Source organism: Candida margitis, assembly GCF_024628925.1.
Source record: "Candida margitis strain CBS 14175 chromosome Unknown scaffold38, whole genome shotgun sequence".
NCBI lineage: Eukaryota > Fungi > Ascomycota > Pichiomycetes > Serinales > Debaryomycetaceae > Lodderomyces > Lodderomyces margitis.
The window spans coordinates 26578-47033 of record NW_026261805.1 but is presented as its reverse complement, the minus strand read 5'-3'; the positions used below and the strand labels follow the sequence as shown (position 1 = coordinate 47033).

At 38.7% G+C, this 20456-nt stretch overlaps 5 protein-coding genes across 5 annotated transcripts; 2 read left to right on the top strand and 3 right to left on the bottom strand. All coding sequences in view use genetic code 12, as the record gives it.

Moving 5' to 3' along the window:
- Window positions 1-35: 35 nt before the first annotated feature.
- FAS2 (trifunctional fatty acid synthase subunit) lies at window positions 36-5666 on the bottom strand (the record flags this gene model as incomplete). The annotated part of the gene is made up of 1 exon (XM_051814434.1): window positions 36-5666. The coding sequence occupies one exon, from the start codon at window positions 5664-5666 to the stop codon at window positions 36-38; it is 5631 nt and encodes a 1876-aa protein (XP_051672005.1).
- An 885-nt stretch (window positions 5667-6551) lies between these two features.
- Window positions 6552-7769, bottom strand: CANMA_002372 (uncharacterized protein; the record flags this gene model as incomplete). The annotated part of the gene is made up of 1 exon (XM_051814433.1): window positions 6552-7769. The coding sequence occupies one exon, from the start codon at window positions 7767-7769 to the stop codon at window positions 6552-6554; it is 1218 nt and encodes a 405-aa protein (XP_051672004.1).
- Window positions 7770-12195: 4426 nt separating this feature from the next.
- SFP1 (zinc-coordinating transcription factor) lies at window positions 12196-13620 on the top strand (the record flags this gene model as incomplete). The annotated part of the gene is made up of 1 exon (XM_051814432.1): window positions 12196-13620. The coding sequence occupies one exon, from the start codon at window positions 12196-12198 to the stop codon at window positions 13618-13620; it is 1425 nt and encodes a 474-aa protein (XP_051672003.1).
- A 769-nt stretch (window positions 13621-14389) lies between these two features.
- CANMA_002370 (uncharacterized protein) lies at window positions 14390-15376 on the top strand (the record flags this gene model as incomplete). The annotated part of the gene is made up of 1 exon (XM_051814431.1): window positions 14390-15376. The coding sequence occupies one exon, from the start codon at window positions 14390-14392 to the stop codon at window positions 15374-15376; it is 987 nt and encodes a 328-aa protein (XP_051672002.1).
- A 407-nt stretch (window positions 15377-15783) lies between these two features.
- On the bottom strand, window positions 15784-20004 carry CANMA_002369 (uncharacterized protein; the record flags this gene model as incomplete). Its single annotated transcript, XM_051814430.1, has 1 exon — window positions 15784-20004. The coding sequence occupies one exon, from the start codon at window positions 20002-20004 to the stop codon at window positions 15784-15786; it is 4221 nt and encodes a 1406-aa protein (XP_051672001.1).
- Between the last annotated feature and the right edge of the window lie 452 nt (window positions 20005-20456).

Here is a 20456-nt window from a genome sequence, read left to right as displayed (position 1 = left end):
TTTATTCACACATATACTTATAAAACCTATAAACTCTAAAATTCACTAAGAGCGACAGCAGTAGCTTGGAAATCGTCGTGTGAAATGGACACATTGACATTCTTGACTCCTGCAGCTTGTGCAGCTGTCTTTGCATTTCCATTCAAGACAACTTTTGGTGCACCATTGCCATCTCTAATAATCTCAATCTCTTTCAAGCTGGCGCCGCCACCTTGAGATTTAACACCCAAGGCTTTGAAAGTGGCCTCTTTTGCCGACCAGGTTCCAGTGAAAGACGCTTGAGGATTGGAAGAGTTTTGGCAATACTTGATCTCCTCCGGGCTGAAATTTCTCTCCATAAACGTTTCATTGTCAATGTTTAATTCTGACAACAACTCAACATCAACACCAACACCCTTGGATGACTTGTTTAAAGACGATAAAGCTTTGGCAGTTGCGTTCGAAATTTCACTCACGTATGACTTGTCTGATTGAACAGATTTCTTTGAAAAGACAAACTCATTCTTTGTTTTGGAAACTCTAGCCAATGGGTCCAAGTACACATCCATGGTCAATTCATCACTATAAGGAGCCTTGTCCTTGGCAACAAACATGGTGTTTCTGGTGATAGCATTGTGCATGTAACGGTATGTCTTCTTGTTTCTTGCTGTAACTCTTTGAGCATAATCTTCATAAGTTGATTTGTCCAAAACGGCGTACAAGTAATCGGGATGAACAACAACAGCTTGAGCACCCTTTTGACCAAAACCAAAAGATGTAACCGAAACTGCCTTGATACCATCGGTTTGGATGGATCTGGATGGGTACAACACATACTCATACTGCTCCAATACCTTGTCAACATTATCGGCGTTCCTGTTACCAGGAACGATACCAGACTCTAAAATTTGGATTGCACCATTCAACATCCAGGCACCGGCAGCACCCTTTGGATGGCCAGTTAAGTATTTCTGGAATACACCAAATACAGGGTTTCCCTCTGATCTACCCAAATGTTTCATCATATTATCAATGGTTGCCGACTCATTCTTGTCATTTGCAACAGTTGAAGTACCATGGAATGAAGCAACTCCAATGTCATCAATAGTCAAGTTAAATGTAGCCAAGGCTCCCCTCAATGGAGCAATTCTAGGATCAGAGTTGTAGAACGAGTTACCCCATTGCTTCTTAGCATCAGCAACTTGTCTCTTGGACTCTCTGTAAATTTCTTCGGTTCTTTCTCTCATAAACTCAGCTTCTGAGAATGCTTCACCAAATTCTTCTCTAGCCAACTCAGCCTCGTCTTGCAAGTAGTTAAGCTCTGATGATTCCCACGATTTAATTTGATCCAACCTCTTCGACAATTGTCTCTTTCTGTACTTGATGTTCAATAATGGAGATGGGTATTTCAAGCTTCCGTGATGCTCTCTTGCTGTGGTCAAGATACCCTTACCAGGTGCTGGAACTGATCTTCCAATCTTGTCAGTTGCTGTGGCTGACATAGCCAAAACAGCGTGAATAGGGACACCCATTTTAATAGCCAAGTCAGCTGACATGATAACTTGAATACCTGACCCTTGTGCTTCCATGAAACCATTTCTAGTTGTTGTTGTAGGTCTAGACATTTCCTTTGGTGTTCTACCATGTTTGAATTCATTGATAGCATTCGATGTGGCATTCATATTGGCGAACTCATAAGAACCCTCCTCTTGGAAATCATCGTAACCACCAACCATGACAACCTTGGCCTTACCCGACAAAATAGTTTCAATACCAATATCAACTGATTCGACAGCTGTGGCACATGCACCCACTGGTGTTTTGATAGGACCGGAAGCCGACAATAACAACATATTGACCCAAGCAGACATGGTATTGATAAAAGACTCTTGCAAAATGTCATTTTGAACTGGCTTGTCAGCATATCTGTCTTTGAACATACCTCTCAAGGCACTAACACCACCCATACCAGAACCGGAACAGTTACCAACTTCAGAAACGTGAACGTATTTGTAGAATTCGTATGGATCAGTGATACCAGCAGACAACAAAGCCTCAACTGTGGCAACCAAGACGTACAACGTAATTGGATCAACTTGGTTAATAGTATCCTCTGGAATGCCGTAGGTACGAGCATCCCAACCACTTGGAATTTGACCTGCAACCAACCTGTCGAATCTCAATGCCTTCGGAATAAACAATGTGGCACCCTTCAAAATTCTAACGCTGTACTCACCACTTTCTTCAATCTCGGAAATTTCACACTTTTCACCGTGCTCGTGTTTGTATTGTTCAGCAGTTTCCTTTGAACACTCAAATGGCTCCAAGTCATGTTGAATAACAACTTCCTGGATCATTTGCTTTTTCTTTGGATCATAACCATTGAATAACTCAGGTTCAATTAATCTTATACCAGAGTGATCCAAAATCTCCTCCTCGTACTTGGCCTTGATGTCTTTATCATCAACTGGTGTTTGTGTCTTGGCGTCAATCCAACCAGAGTATGGCTTTCCTTTCAAGTTACCGTTGTGGTATTTGATCATACCCATGATCCAAGCCATTTCAATGGCACCTTCGAGAGAGAATTCACCTTTCGATTCCATTTCCCATCTTGTTCTTGCGTTACCCCATGGACCAACTTCAGCAAATCCTGTAACCACCACAACGTTTTCCAAGTCCAACATTCCTTCCAAGTCAGGAGCAATTTGCTTGATGTCTTCATAGGATTTCAAAGTTGGGAAGTCAAACTTCATGTTTGCTCTTGGTTGAACAGTAAGCTTGGTGTAGTTTGAGTCAACATTTTCACCATTGATAACCTTTTGTTCAATTGCAGACTCAATAGAGACAGCTCTTCTAATATCTGCAGTTTCAGTCAAATCATTTCTCAATTTGGAAGTAAATTCTTTAAGGTTTTCGATAAACTGCAAACCACCATTCAAATCTGCCATAACTGGTTCTTCTTGACACAAGTTGACAATCTCTGGGGTCAATAATCCTAGAATGTTGAAGGCCATTTCCTTTTGTGAGAATGTTCTAACTCCCATCTTCTCAATGCCCTCAGCAATGATGTTGTTTGCACTCATTAAACCAGTACCTCTTGTCCAACCAATGATGGCACCACAGACGGTCAACTTAGTTCCCCAATCTTCAGAATACCATCTGTTGAACAAAGTCTCTAATGAAATCTTTGACTCTGAGTATAACCCGTCAAATCCAAAAGTACCGTGGTTTGGTGACAATGGCAAGATACACTGAGCAGGTCTAGTATCGGTTGTCTTTCTGGCTTTCACTGCACCCAACAATCTCAAAAGGTTGGTCAACATGATTCTGTGAGCAAATTCTGACTTCGAATCGATGTTGTCAATACCATTACCGTTTTCAGGAATAGCAGCAAATGGAATAATGACATCCAAGTCCCAACCCAATCCGCCTTTCTTTGGGTCGTTATAGATGTACTCGACCAACGAGTCAACATCTTGCTTAGAACCTTGGTTGAAAGGGACAACAATCAAAGTGGATCCAGCAGCACCGTATCTAGCATACATGTTTTGATAATACTCTGTCACTTTCTTGGAGTAACGAGATGTGGTGACAATAACCTTGGCACCACCACTAATCAAACCTTGCAAGATTTCTGCACCGATAGAACCAGCTCCAGCTCCAGTAACCAACACGTACTTGTCACTGAAGGTCAACCCATTAATGGCTGCCGATTCCAAACCATCCAAGTAGATTGAGGATAATTTACGATCATACTCCCAGTTTCCACTCTCGGATTTGCTTTGAATGTGCAAGAATGGAATGGTTTTGTTTGGTATGGTTGAAGAAATTGGTTGGATAATGGATGTTTTATCAGGCAAAGATGCAATCTCGTCGTCGTCAGAAGCTGTTGACAACTCGTCCTCCTCTGTAGGAGTGTTTGCACCTGTTGGAATAGCCAAAGCATCTTGTGTGGTTTGCTCAGTTTCAATCTCAGTAGATCCAGCAACAACCTTTAACAATTGATCATAGACTTTTTGTAATTCCAACTTGCTATCTCTTGAAGCTTGCTTCGAGATTGCCTTGTAAACTCTGGCCAAATCTTCCTGGATTGTGGATTGCTTCATCTTGGTCATTGAACCACCTTGAGCCATTTCAAAAACATATTGCTCAAATTTTCTGACTGAATCCTTGTTGGCTTCTTCGTATACAATGTCACCCTTTGCACCAACAGTTGTTTTTGGGCCAGTGATTCTGCTGACATCCTTGTATACAGGTTTTTGTCCCAAGACTTGCTTACAGTTTTCAATCAACTGTTCACCCAATCTCTTTCCCAACTTGTAAGTTTCTCCTCTGTAAGTAGGGCAAAGATCAACGTGGTACTGCATAAACTTAATCAAGGTTGGATTGGCTCTATTCATAATTTGGATACATTGATTAATAGTTTCCCTATCAACAGATGTCAATTTCCCAAAAATAATGTCAAACCACATTGACAAAACATCTTGCCTTGCCCAGTTCCAGTAGGAGTCGTAGGTTCTTGATTTCAATGATGAAAATACAGGCTTAATACCCTTTGCGTAAAACTCACCATGCTCTGCTTCCCACAAATCCAATTCTTGCTGCAAGACAGTAGTAGCCTCTTTTTCCTTGATGAAAGCCTTTTCACCTTTACTCAAATCAACCTGAAGATACCTTGCTAAAGTTTCTAACTGCTGTCTAGCTAATTTCTTGTTTTCAGCAGTTAGAGCATCCAAAGCTGCACTGTCAACAACGGCAGCTCCTGCACCGGAGCTAGCACCTCCTGCCGAAGGTGATGATAACGAAATTCCTGCATGTGATGCATATTTCTGAGCCATTGAATCCAAGAAGGATTTGGCATCTGCGTCAGATCCCAATCTAGCAGCTGGCTCATTACACAATGCGGTCAACAAAACTGAATCTTGTCTTCCGGAGCCCAAGCCAAATCTCGACTCTAAATACTTTCTTGCAGTTGTAATAGAAAATCCTCCGGGCATCTTTGATGACATTAATCTTCCAATCAATGAAGTCGATGTCTTACCCAACGATCCAGAGAAGGTATCTTGGAATTGTTCTGCCAATTCATCCAATGGGGTTTCCTCGGGTTTTTCTGGAGTCGATCCGAATTCCTTACCCAAATCTCCCAAAATTTCATTTTGAACAGTAGATTTACCATTAACCAAATCCTTAATTGCTTTTGACATGGGAACGGCATCCAAAGGTTTCTTTAATTTTTGTGCAACCAAGACGTGTATCAACAAAGCAGCTTTAACCGGTTCATCAGGGATCGATTCAACTGGTCCAGCAGATGGTGCTGGTGGCGCTGGTGGCGCATTAGTTGCAGCAGCTGGTACTTCTGCGGGTACTGATTCAGTCTTTTGCTCTTCAGTTGCTGGTGGTTCAACTGGATCAGGAGTGTAGTAGATTTCCTTTCCATCTTTGGAGTAGCACAACACTTGACGTTGCAAAGATAATGCGGCATCGTACGACTGGTACTTAGCCTTAATGGTTCTTGAAGCCATACCAGCCAATGTTGGAGATGGTCCAATTTCAATTACTCTCTCGGTGTTGTGTTGTTTTAAAAAGACATCTTGAGTTTCGATCCATCTAACTGGCGAAGCAAATTGATATGCCAACAATTCTGTTAACAAAGTGTGAGATAATTCTTGTTCAATTTCCGGCTTCATTGTAGCGTATGCTGTTGGTGATGATGACAAGAAGAAGTTAGCTGAAAAATTAGGACAAGCTAACCTTATTTAAATTAAAAGTGAATTTACCCAAAAATATTTTAGTTGGATAAAAAGTTGGTGCTTTGAGTTACACAAAACTGACGATAGTCCGAAAGAGATAAAAAATTGTTGGAAAAATGGGCCATGGCGGTGGAAGGAAAAACACAGTTGTTAAGAAAGGTAGAGAAGTTATTATCTTCTACTGTGCTACGTACAGTTATAAACTATCTACTAGACAGGTGATGGTGTTTTCACTAACTCGTTGGTGATTCTGTATCCTCCTCCCAACAAATGCTGCAACCAACAAACAATAAAATATTGTCTAATATGCAGGTTGAAAGTTTATCAAAAGTTGTTGAGCTGAGCTTTCTTTTTCTTTTGTTGTTTTGTTTGGCCAGTGTCGCGTATCAAAATGCATCCCCTAAAGATTCGACACGACACATTGTAGAAAGGATCAATAAAGACTTAAAAATTTTTCAACCAAAAAAAACTAAACATTTGGTCTCCTTTCTTTTTCCCTTTTTCCTTTCTAATAACATCACCAAAGCTTAATGCCTTCTCATTTACCCTGAGTGTATTCGTTTACGTTCAGTTTAAAATGGTACAAGAGAACACTTTTGCAAATTGGGAGATCAAAATCACAGGTCATCTCCACCCTGGAATGAATCTCTTTAAAAGAGGATTTCCTTTTTATTTCGGGACTATTACAAATGATCTACAACTGTTGAAAATTGTTTCAGTAAGCAACTGCAGCACCCTGCTTAATTAACAGTCAGTGTGAAGTAAAGAATGTGGTTGAGAGGATAAAGTAACACATTACAAAATAGTTTCTATTCCCTCAATTCATAATAATGTATTTACAATATCACCAAAGTAACAGCTAAATCTTTCTCTATAAATGACCAGTTCGGAGCACTCAAAAACATACTTTTTGTTGTTTCCATTAAACATCACCCACTGTAGGTTATTCAAACGACGATGGTACTCCAAAACAAAGTCCTGAAACTTTAAAAGATTCTGATCCACAGTGCACTCCCAGTATTCATCTGCAATTAAACAGTTGTTACGTTCGGTTGTTTCCAAAACATGCAAATGAAGAAATTGTGTTGACTGCGAGATAAATGGCAATATTTCAAGGATATCTTTCTCGAGAACAGGTATTTGCAAATATCTCAAATTGGTAAAGCGCGATAACTGTTTCAAGCACGTCAAGTCAAACTTGGAATTGAGTTCCAACCGCATGATCCCAGAGTTCAATTTGTGTAGAACACCACTTGTAGGAGTCTCTGTCTTCAATAGCAATGATCTAAGGTTTAATTTTGATAAAAGCTTTACCATTGAAGGATCGTCTTCAACAATGAGTGATAAATGCTCCAACGACGTGAAATCTTGGTCAAAAAGATAGTCTCGTTTATATGTACAGTTATCCAATGTTAAGCTTTGGACTTGACTAAAGTCGTATTCCAAATCAGTTAAATCGATATTTCGTAATGTTATTGTATCGAGATCTTGAGCAATGTCAACTTCAGTGTAGACTCCTTTCGTCATGCAGGGAAATTGGGCACAGCAATCGGTCTCTATTAGTCCACTCATTGTACAAATCTGGGAGTTGTATTTCAAGTAGCTCAAAGGGAGGGGAACGATGTGGTTCCAGGAAAATATCTGCAACTGGATCATTAAAGGAAGGATTTTTCCAAAATAATCAAATGACACTAGATCCGAAATATCAGGTAAATTGCTCACCATGAGTGCCTTGATATAGTGGGCGTACTTGACCACACACTTCATAAATGCTTTGAGCGCAAACACTGACCTTATTCTAACACCTCTCACAAACTTTCCTTCGATTTTGTAGTCGTTGCGGTGCTGTTGAAATGCATTTAACGATTTGGTATCATAGTGGAATAGATGTGGGGATGAGTCAAAGATTATAACTGAGTATAACCGGGGATGCAAAAGACGGTAAAAGTACCGGCTTGTTGTCATCAACGAAAGTAAGTCATTTTGCGGTAGCAATACGCCAATCTTTTCAACTACTTCTGGTGGTAAAAGGTGTAACATTATTTACTACTGAGTGAATCGTTAATTTTCAGAATTCATGGTGAAATTTGTTGATATAAATATGGAAATCACATCTAACTAAGTTTTCCCACGTCAAAGTGTCACAATATCCTCATCCACAATCCGTCTCGGATTTGAAATTTTATTTCATCTGTTACACAAAATTATTTCATTCGCTATAGAAAAAAGTTATCTCTTCGGATCTATAAGTCCAGGAGAGAAGAATAATAGAGGCTATATTTCTTGGGTCCTGAATTTGGTTCTAGTTAGATGTGGTCTGCTAGATCTTAATTATCTTTTCAAAACACACCTCTGTTGGGGATCGCAACTGAAGTAAGATGGTGTTTGGTGCAACAAAGCGTAAACCTTTCCCAAAAAGGGCTTATATTGTTTCCATGAATTGGTCGAGGGATGAGAGTAGACAATTGATGCAGTACCATTACTGCATTAATTTTGTGAATTTGCAACTCAACTGTTTCAAATCTTGAAGGCAAACCTCCTTGGCGTTTTCATTCGTGTGCCAAGGTAATATCGGCTACTTTTGTTTCCTGGGAGAGGTAAAGTGGGACCTCTAGTAGAGCTTTGTGCTATCGCAACTACTATCCCAATCTGCTTTGATTCGTTAAAGCGCTTGCTGTGTGTCCTTCAGTAAGCTTAAGCAGTATTTAAACACACTTGATTAGCCTGTTTCCAGTTAACAGAGGTGGTTTACAAATAACGAGACTGCCTATCAAAGTGCAAAATATACCATTTTAGACAAACAAGGCTATTATGGCTACTCTTCTAATTTGAATAATCTAGCGAATTGTGCTCGGGAAGACTGCTCACGAGGTTGCTTTTTTCTCATAATCCAGCTATAAAATGAACCTGATAGAACAAATACCGAAATAATTCCTCTCGATCACTGACTATACTTGCATATTTGCACCCTCCCTCCAATGAATCATTTGCCGGAGAGGGCCACTACCAGATGAAAAATAGGCACCATAACCCTCCTAAAAGGAACCAAAACGTGACCACCAATGTCTTGGTACGTTTTTTCAAAGGTAAAACCAATTCGAAAACAGCCTGGCTAGCTCAATCGGCTAGAGCATTCGACTCTTAATAACTAGTAATCGAAAGGTTGCGGGTTCGAGTCCCGCGTTGGGCTTTGTTTTTCACCGGCCTGGCTAGCTCAATCGGCTAGAGCATTCGACTCTTAATAACTAGTAATCGAAAGGTTGCGGGTTCGAGTCCCGCGTTGGGCTTATTTTTTTGTTAAATTTCTAACCATAATGTGGAACTAGGTATTGTTTTATTATCTGGCCATTATATTTTTTTTTTTTTTTGAATAATGAGAATTGCCGTGTATATTCTTGATCTACATGTGTATGATTATTTGGTTCTTAATTTTTTTGCGTACAAATTGTACCAAAAATAGTTATAATAAAACTCAGAAAGAAAGAATTCTGTAACAATTTACAAACTTTGAAACTTTTTGGGTTGCTCTTCTTTTTCAGCTTTTGTTTTTGCTAGTTTAGCGTTTTCCATGACATCCATTCATTTGAGCAAGAGATAACTACTATTAGTTGTCACCACCTTGAATTAAGAGCTTACATTTTACTGCAAATGGCATAAATTTCGAGGATTTTGCAAAGTCTGGTAAGTAGAAACGCTCTTTGAAATAGGCAAAGAAACCGTAAGTCCAGAGTTGGAACCATACGCGAGTTCATTTCATGCTGCTGCTATGCATTATGCAGAGGATAAAAGAAGATGTCGTCAGTTCGTATCAATTACCAAATATACAACTTACATGAGAGTTTCCGAGCCGAGGCTAAACTAACGCAAAGATGATTATGAAGTTTAGGATGTAGCTGTGATGATGTCTTGTGCACAAAACCAATTGTTTATATCTATGGGAGAGAGAAAAAAATAACAAGACAAACGGCATTATTGAAGTGTAAATTGGTCTGGGACACACTCGATGAGTTTCAGTTTTGTGTTTACATTCTTTAAAGGTCGTGAGACATCCAAGAGAATCAATCACCGATGCTCCATCACCTCTTCGCTTTCAAAGAAATGAAGCTATATAAGTTAACAGATTCTTACTGGTCAGACTGATCAATAGCACTTTTTCTCTGCTTTGCAGAATCCCGTAGAAAGAGATGTTAGTCATTGTGATACATCTTCGCTCTGCCAACTCAAAGTGAATTGAATTCCAATTTCGTTCTCTAAGTCTATCACATGTGAAAAAACACAGTGAGGGTGCACTGGTACTTCATACTAAGTGAGAGATTTTCTAGCCCTGCTAGTTGATGATTTTTGTTGGCTTCGAAGCCGTAAATAAAGCGAAGTCCTTCCGATGAATGCTATACACATGTTTAGACTATAAGACTTAGCTTGACCACAGGTATACAATGCCAGGCACAACCACAATGTAATTACTAGTCTGCAGATAAATATTGTGATTTGATTTGCAGCTTAAACTAAACAAAATTGTGCAATGCAAAAGCTTGGCGTTTGGCATCGTAATCCGAATTGTAAGTCTAGCTACTACTTCCAGTACCCTTCACCAAACCTAAATATAGATCAGTGGACGCTGTGATCTTAACACTGCCACTAATTAAAGGAAGTAGCAGTCTAAAATTGCGACAAGGTATTGAATTTTCTCGCGCTACCCACAAACAAAAACAATAGGGGTGTTATTTGTAGACCCAAACACACATAATCCGCGGAAGTGTTCAGCGGCACCGTTATACATTGAAATATTACACAAATCCGAACACACAAAATGAAACGATTACTTAACCAACAAACTTATATGCAGTACTACATAAAAAAGACAAAAAGCCAAAAAAAGAGAAAAAAAGAAATTCTCCCCCCAAAAATAAGACAAAAGTTTGGCAATTCTGTCCAGCTGAAAAATCAGATAGAAAGGGGACATCAAAAAAAGAAAAAGTTACACCTCAAGCTTGGACTGAAACAAACAGTTGAGCTTATGCAGTTCAACGGGGATTAACTGGTAAGCAAATGTAAATAAACATCATCACACTTGTGCTCAATAAATACAAACGTTTTTGAACTCTAAGCAATAGACAGCTTTTGATTTGAATAAGAGATTACAAAACCATCAAGCGCTAATACATATACTAAATGGAGAATTTGGGAAGTACAAGTTTAAGCGTACAAACAAACAAACAAACAACAGTATCTTTACTTCCACTCTTCTGCTGCAACCAGCTGACTTTGTCTTTGTAGAGAGTATTGCATAAATTTTGGTTCGATTATTTGATTGTCACACTGCCTGATGACCAGAAATGTGCCGTACTTACAACATTTAGTTCGCTTCTTCTTCCTCCTCTACCTATATAATTCCGTGGGCTCATTCTAATTTTGTCCCCATGCAGGTGGCTATATCCGACGTTTGGTAAAATCAAAATAAACTTTGCGGTTTGTTTTGACTTTCAACTATTATTGTTAGTTTAAGGTCCAGCTTTTGTTACACTATGCTTTGAATAAAAAAATCGTCAAATTTTTAGAACTTTGAGAATAATAATAACAACAATAATAACAACGTCTTTGTCTCGTGCTCTTTATTAGGGACTCAATATTACAAACTGGTATGTGTGTCTAGTAGCTCTTACAATTTAAAGACATAATTCTGGAATTCGTGCATGGAAGCACCGTCAAAAGAACAACAACACAAGCAATTTGAGTACGTTGATGTCCTACTCTGGCAGTAAAGTCAATGAGTTGTGGCAGGAATGAAGAAAACACAATAAACTGCTCTGATTGCTTCTGCTTCAAGATTTTTTGTCAAATTGGTTCAATCTCTACCTTTTAAATTAAAAGACTCAATATACCCTTTTGTCTGTCAATAAAGTGTATATATATTTTTATATAGTGTTATAATATTATGAAACATATGCATAATTTATTAAATTTTATTTTTAATTTTTAATTTTTAATATTTTGAAAAATTCCAAATTATTGTGCACACGTACACTACCAATTGTCTTTTACTAATTAACTAAAAAAATACATACAGACAGACACTTTCTGATATAACACCCAAGTCCACTTTTTTTTCTATTGCAAACACAAGAACAACTTTTTATAGAGATCAACCAGGGTAAATATCTATTTGAGTAATTGCATTACGTATTTTACATATCACACCCCATAGAATCTATACTCCATCCACTTATAAGGTACCCACCTCATACACACACATACACTTGTGTTCTGATAATTTTAATTTATTTCTTTTTTTTTTTTTTTTGGTTGGTTTAGGATAGATTGCCACTGGACAATAACGTAATCATCCCTCTCGCAAGAGTTATAATCCACCATTCCATCACATCACATCACATCCCCGCCTTTTTGGACTGTATTATACAAGCAATACCACACTACATCAAGATAGACGCTCAAATACCCACACGATATGTTTAATACTAAAATCTTTGATAATAGTGCTAGTTCAGGGTCTGCCACTGCCACTGCCACTGCTGTAAATATCCCCCTAAATAACAATGCATCAGGATCAGGATCTGGTACATCATTTGGACATTCACAGCAGCAGCAACAACAGCAACAACAACAGCAGCAGCAGAACCAACACCTGTACAACAATGACCAGCCGCAACCGATTGATATCACATTTAATCATCGGCCATCCATTTTCAACAACTCCAGATTTAGAAGGGAATCAGTAGCGCATTCACAAGGAATGGGTGGTATTTCATGGGGGTCGGTAACGATAGGCTCATGGTTGAAAGATGAAGTGATGTCGGTCAATATAGGCGGCGGGCTGAATAATTTTTTAAACCCTCATTATAATCAGCAACAGCACCACCACCAACAACAACAACAACAGCAGCAGCAACTGAACCATCACAACTTGCAACAGTCGCATACCAATCATCAAAATTTGATAAATCCGCGCAGAGGATCCTTTCGCACAGCTTTCCACCCTAGCATGTCGCCGCAGCAGCAAACATCATATCTACCAGACTTGGAAGCTGATTATTGCAAAGATTATAATTGTTGTGGTGAAATATTGCCTACATTGCATGATTTATTAAGACATTATGAGGAGGCCCATATACTGGCATCCCCTCCAGTAGATGCTACCCAGAATTTACTAAACAATAACCGCAATCGTAACAATTACAACAATATACACAATGTGATGGAAACAGTATCGACAACAGATGTATTCCTCAACAATAACCACCATCAGGGAGTCGATGTAACTAAAGGTTACGACGGAGGTAATAATTATCAGTTCAATAGCAACCCAGAATCACAAATAAACCCAAACCAACAACAACAACAACAACAACAACAACAACAACAGCAGCATCAACAACAACAACAGCAACATCAGACACCACAAAGCCTCGAGCAGCAGCAACAACAACTGCACCTACAGCAAAATCAACAACAGTCACAGCTGCAATTTGCCAATACTCAATTTGCAAACCAACAATCTCCACTCAGTCCATCACAAGCAGGAGGTACACCAATGCAAACTGATGACGATGATATTTATATTGACGATCCAGCGCGTCATTTATACGTGATGGAAAATGAAGAAAATAAACCATTTAGATGCCCAGTCATTGGATGCGACAAGACCTACAAGAACCAGAATGGATTGAAATATCATCGTGCTCATGGCCATCAAGGACAAAGACTTCGTGAAAACCCCGATGGTACGATATCCATCATTGATCCAGAATCAAATAGTCCTTATTTGGACAATTCAGCATTGGAAAAGGATAAACCATATCGTTGTGAAGTTTGTGGAAAGAGGTATAAGAATCTCAATGGGTTGAAATACCATCGTGGTCATACTACCCATTAGATGTACATATGAGGAGGAGAGAGAGAGAGACATTACGTTGTTGCATTTTCTTTTTATTTTCCAATCCGAATGTTGTAATTTTTGATGTAACGTTTTATTTTTCATTGTTGTTGTTTTTTTTATTATTTATCTTTGAATTGTTTTTACTGGGTAAAGGGTTCCTTGGCATTTTTACATAGTTATTTAGTATTATTCGTATGTTATTAGTAATTTCTTCTTGTGTTAAGTGATTGAAACGTGAACTTGCTCTAGCTTTGAGTAGTAGTGGGTTGAAGTAGAAAGACTATTATTTTCATCTCTCAACAAGGGGAATGAGGTTGGGGATGTTCCTTTGGATAGGAAGTGTAGTACAGTTACCTATACTGTCTAAATTTTACATCTCAGAGTGTAAAATTCCTCAGAGCATAATTTACATGGGGTGAATGTAGGTTTACACTGGTTCGGATAGCGCAAGAAAGTGTAGACAAAAATAAATCTCCAGAATATTTTTTTGGAAGAAAAGCAAATAGGTTTTACACTGATATCGCAAAAGCATTAGCTCAAAGGCATTAGCTGCAGAATAGTCACTTCTGTTTAAATTGGGTCTCCTTGATTTTGTTGCACAACGAGGCTTGTACACGCACAACAGACAGTTGCTCACACACATCATTACACGCCCCACCCCCTTCCCCACGCACCCACGCCTGATTGATTCTCTCCATACTACAACAACCTTATACACTTGAAACACATTCGATTTAATTTCCTAAAAAAAGAGCCAAACCATAAAATGAAATTGATTACGACGCTCGGGTTTAATCTACCATTAGCAGCAACTAGAACCTGGCTCTATTTCACATCGACAGTGGTTGCATTAATCCTTCTTGTACCATCATCCATCATTGGCTACTATGTATACTACACCACATTGATTCCCGAGACGTACTCACCGTCAATCCCATTAGATTTCATCACTACTAAAATTGTTACTCCTGTCAAAACATCACAATTTGGGCACAGTTATCGACCAGACAGGTTTGTATATTTATCAAGTCCAGTTGATCCGCAATCAATAACCCAGGATTCTGTATTCACTTTTGATAAGGATTCCATCTACACTTTTAAGCTCAACTTGGACCTATATTGCGACCATCAATTTGCTTACGATACCAGTATTCATACAGTTTATTATAGCTTACAACTGAATGTCAAACCCATGACATTTAACAAGGATGCAGATCGATGGGACTATGGAAGCGACGAGCCAGTATTCAAACATGGATCATTCATATTGGATTGTGATCCGAATTTGTCCTTTGGACTCCGCAATCAATTTGTGCCATTGGCATTACGAAATTGGGTTCCATCCTTTTTGATTGATTATCGCAAATCTCGCGCTGTTGAAATCGATGCTTTTGATATCCTAGGTTCAGGATTATTCACCAATGATAAGTTGGCTGCTGTGACCAACAACAACGACGACCATACTGCCAATGGAAACAATCCACCTCCATCTTCATTCAGTTTAATCCTACAATCACCAGAAGATACATCACGCTCCAACCAACGAGTCTTTACCATTGATCGCAGTTCTAGTTTTGCTCAATTTCAATTGAAATTGACGGGGTTTAGATACTTTATGGCGAAATATTTCTTTACGTTTTATTTCATTGGTAGTTTAATATTTTATGTCATTTGTTGCTTTGTTACATTTGTTACCGGATATGGGATTTTATTCACTAGATCTAGGCCAGTTGGGGCTGCTAAAAGGAGGTAGGAGCTAGAGAGGAAAGAGAGGAAAGAGAGGTATTAGTATCGCGAGAAGAGCTCAAAGTGATAACAGAGATGTGGTGAGGTGGATATAAAGGTATTAAAAGCGGATATAGAGCAATGAAAAAAGTACAGTTTGTTGTTTTTGCATTGAATTCTTGAACTACGGCAGCATCTTGAAACCACTCATAGAGTCGTGCTATGGGAGTGGATATGCCCATCCTTTTATATCATCTACTTTTGCAAAAACTCTATTACCTGTAAATCTAAAATCTTTATTTAAAAGTAATTCTATAAAAACATGATTTAAAGAAATCAAAAACCAAAATTAAAACCAAAAAGCCAAAAAAACCAAAAAAACCAAAAAAACCAAAAAAAAAAATCAAAATCTTAAAAATCGCCCTCTAAAGTAGCTTAATTTGCATTCAACAACTTCATTTCATTACTTGAATCAACACTTAAAAACGGAATAATTCGTTTGAAATAAATAAATTCATTGAAATCCTTACCTCGAACAGTAAATGATTTGACTCCACTCAGATTGGCACTACCACAACCGCTAGTATCGCCACCCACATTCTCTTCACTGTCATCAATTCCACTAAATACAGGAAACTCCACACCTTCAACGGCGCTTGAATCAGTGTCACTATACCCAGCACTCAGATACAATGCATCAGCATCAATCCGGTTATTCAAGTACTTTCTAAATTCATCAATGGTCAAATTCAACTCATTAATTGATTTACCTAAATTAATCATGGTGGTCATTGACGATGATGAGGTATTTGAAAACACGGAAGACTTTATCTTCCTGGCTGGATGATAGGATCTAGTTCCAGAAACAGGATCTAAACTCGATGAAGATATGTTTGAATTTGACACATCTTGAGTGTAATACTCTTCAAGAAATATTCCATCTTCTTCTTCATTTATATAAACCATCTTGTTATTGTATAAATCAGTATTGATGAATAATGAAATGTATGGAAGTTGTGGATGATGAGGAAAATACAACACGGTGGATTTGGACAAGTTGTTGCTGTTGTTGTTGTTGTTGTTGGTGTTGTTATTGTTGGATCTCGAACTTGAACCCGATCCAGACGAAGACGAGCTTGTAGCTGTAGTTCTCGATGACATTGATGGCAAATGACCATCCGAATTATAAAACATTTGTTGACGAACCAATGAATTTTTATGATTGATAATTTGAAATTTCTCATTAACCGATTCATGACATACAATAATATCAAACTTGAAAATTGGACGAACAATCTCTGGCGGTAATCGAGCCAATTCAGGCGGTTGTATATTATATGATTGTTGCAACTGAGACAGCTTCTTCTTTGTCAAAGGGGACTTGCCTTGACCCGATTGCTGCATTCTTTGTTGGGCGCCAAAACTTGCATCTTGTAATGAATTGTTCAACTTGATCGTATCAAGAGAGTAAACTGACTCATTATCGGACCTTGTAGATGAGGACTCAGTGACCGATGTAGGAGTCGACCTGAATGACATAATACTGGGCGACGATGAGCGTGACTTGAATGAATTTGTCGTTGATAATGAAGTAGATGATTCTGAGTTGCGAGTAATGTCGTTTCCACCAGTTTGACCATTATTGTCAGGCCGATTTGCCAAAACTTCCTTCGGATCAACCATCTTATCATCCTCATCATCATTATCGTCAGAAACAATACGTAACAATCTCCCAATAGAACTAACCAATGACGTTCCCTTTGATCCTATTGAGCCTGCCACCGAATTTGACGACGAAGAGGAGCCCCTTCTTGACCCATCAGCTTCATTGTTAGTTGAATCGCTCAAAACAGGTGGCACCGTAGCACAGGTGTAAATGGCTTCATCGAAAATTTCAAATGCATGTGTCTTTCTCAATTCTGATGATTTCGATAATGAAGTGGCAGCGGCTGAAGCCATAAACATATCTTGTGGTTGATCATCGTAGCTGCTATTGTTACCAATGGACAAGTAATCATCGCGAGCACTAACAGGTAAAATACCAAATTTTCGATTAACCAAGGGTTTATCAGGTTTAAAATTTAACGTAAACTTTTGACTCCAGCTGGTGTCACCACCACATTCTTTTCGATTGTGTTCATTACACATCTTCATCGTATACGTCTGCAATGCCTCAAGAGATTGATCCAATTTGTATTGCAAATTTCTCGTCACTTGTATTGTTGCTGATGACTGATAGTTATTAACGCCAATAATTCTCCAAACCAAAAACTTGATATAGTATGATCTTACTAGTGGGTTCCAATGGACAAACAAGGTGCGGAACATATCATCGCTGATGATATAGTTTATGAAATTCAACTTGAATGAATCTTCCGTATTTGTTATCCATTTATAATTCTCGTCATCAATACTACCAATGAGCCCAAACTCCAGGCGTTGCGGTTTAACAAATGAGCACAATGCATCGGGAATCATATCCCATATATTGAAAAGAAATGCAAAGTTCTTCAACAAACTTTGTACGTGATCCGAGTGACTAATCATCATGTAATTACAACTTAACCAAAACTCCCAACTGATGAGATATTTCACCTCGTTGGATATATTGTTTTCAATATGGTTGACAAATTCAAGAACAATACCTAGAATCAATCCATTCTTGTTAAAATCATAGATGGTCACCTCTTTTGCTATTGAGATCAAGCACAAGTCTATAATCTTGACCACACTGGCACTTATACAGTCAATGGATTTATTCTCAAGTGTAGCACAGTAAATCACATCACGCACAGTCTTGAATATCTTGATTATTGAATTATAGTACATGTCACTTTGCTTGATATTTATGTTGAATTGTGGAGGTGGTGGCGGTACAGGTGATTTGAATCGTTGGCCATTGGAGTTGAAGGTATTATGTGGCGGTGGAGGAGACGGAGGCGGTGCAGGTGCACCTTCTGAATTCTCATCCCGTTTACGATTTGCCATGGTAGGTACTGGTGGAAGTGGAGCATTCTTGGTGATGTTTGTAAAGCTTGGCTTAGCAGAACTAGTGATTCGAGTAATGGCAATATGAAAAATCTGATAAATATGACTCAAGATGACACTAAATCCAGGACATTTTAACAAAACCATCACATCATCATCAATGACCGGTAGCAAACTCTTTTGAACAATTTCAATATAATGACGCAAAAATGAGTTGAAAACATTAGAGTCAGATCCACACCAGCGTCTAACCCAATCACCATTGGGGTTCTTGATTCCATCAACAGGATGTTTGGGTGGTGGTGTGCAATTCATAAAACATTTTTGTCCCTTGTCTGACAAATTTGTTAAACCTTGGAAATCAATCAAGTGATGCAAGTGCTTAGGAAAAATACTGTACAACTCTCGATAATCATGAGTGCTGGGACTTGGCAAAGTCTTGACACAAGATTCTAGAGTAATTTGCTTCACATTAAGTAAAAACAACAATGCATTTGAAACGTTGGGAATCTTGAAAAAACTAAAGGCAAAAACTTTTCCAATAAATGCTGCCATTGGACCTGATATCGTTTTCAATGTAGTCAATTTATCAATACAGAAGTCCAATGTTGTAGTGAGTAAGACTTGGTAATCATTGAATTCATCGTAGTAGACCCAATCGTCTCGTGAAATAATCCGCGAAACACACTCCAAATAAGCATTACGATCAGAAGCAGGTATGCTAGTGAAATGAATAGGCTCAGCACTGGATATCAAAGAGTGGGAAAACGAGCCTGAAGTGGATGATGACGATTTTGCAGCCCCTGTGGAAGCTGCCGATAAATTGGCAGTAAATCTCAAATTTCCAATCAATGAATTCCACCATTTAATCAATATAGCCAATACAACACAAGACAAACTTTTATAAACCTTGGAGTCTTTGGCGAAAAACTGGTCCAACTGATTTGCACTTCTCAAAAATGGAATTAACGATGTTCGAAGTAAGTTTCCCTTCATTATAGCTCCATTCACGGTTTTGCTGCTATTGGAGTTGTGATTATACTTTTTCGAATTAAACTTGTTCAATGCTAGTTCCAACTTCTTGTATCGCTTTAGTAGGGTTTGTATAAGTTTGTCATTGTTGTTGTTATTATTGTTGTTATTGCTGTTACCGCTATTAATTGATGCATTTGTCGATATCGAGCTTGCACTTGGTATCGAAGAATAAGATGATAGTGAAGCATGTGAAGATCCCGATCTAGGAAGTCGATAACTAGCAGATGGTGGAGTTAAAGGAGGAGGTGGTTGTAATGCAGGAACTTTCGGCGATGCCTTTGTTACCGGAGACGCCTGTAGCGTTGAAGTTGATGTGTTTAATGACGATGACGATGATGATGATGCAAGAATGTTCCTCTGTGAAGGTACAGGAGACGACCTTAGTAATTTTGAGGGCAGCTGCATTGTTACAGCGGCAGGCTTCGTTGGCGGAGGTGGGGGAGGCAGTGAATTCAGTGGCGTCTGTTGAGCGAAAAGTGAATTGGAGGAAAACTTTCTGCTTATGAAACTTTTCGACTTTGAGATAGTCTTTGATGGTGTAGTTTCCGTGGCGGAATCTTCATTTTCGTTATTTGTGACGGCTGAGTTAGAATCACCTTGTGCGCCGCCTGATTTAGACAACGCATTGGTCATGGTAGCAAACAACGGTGTAGCGAGCTAGCCCAACAACAATGTATCAAAATGCAAATAAATATATATCCAAGGGAGCCTGATGGCACTTGGATCTATTATAAAATGTAAACTAGGAAAAGCGAAGGAAGCTTGCCCAAATCCAAATGAAGAAAAGAAAAGCTCCGTAAAATTTGGCAAGCAAAAGCGATTGAATCGGAGCTTTGGTAGTAGCTAATGTAGCGATAGTGCGATGATCTATTCCTAATCTCAACTAGGATGAAAGGGGGAAGTGGGGAGAACTTTCAGGAGAAGGAGGGGAACGAACTCAAAGGACAATAGTGTAGTCTAATTGCTATTGCCTTCTGCCTTTTGAAATTTCGATTGTAAAGTGATTCTGTTATTGTGGATTCTCTTAAATCTGCTTCTCCTGATGATCCAAAAGCAAACGTTTTTTTTTTTTTATGTTGCAATCG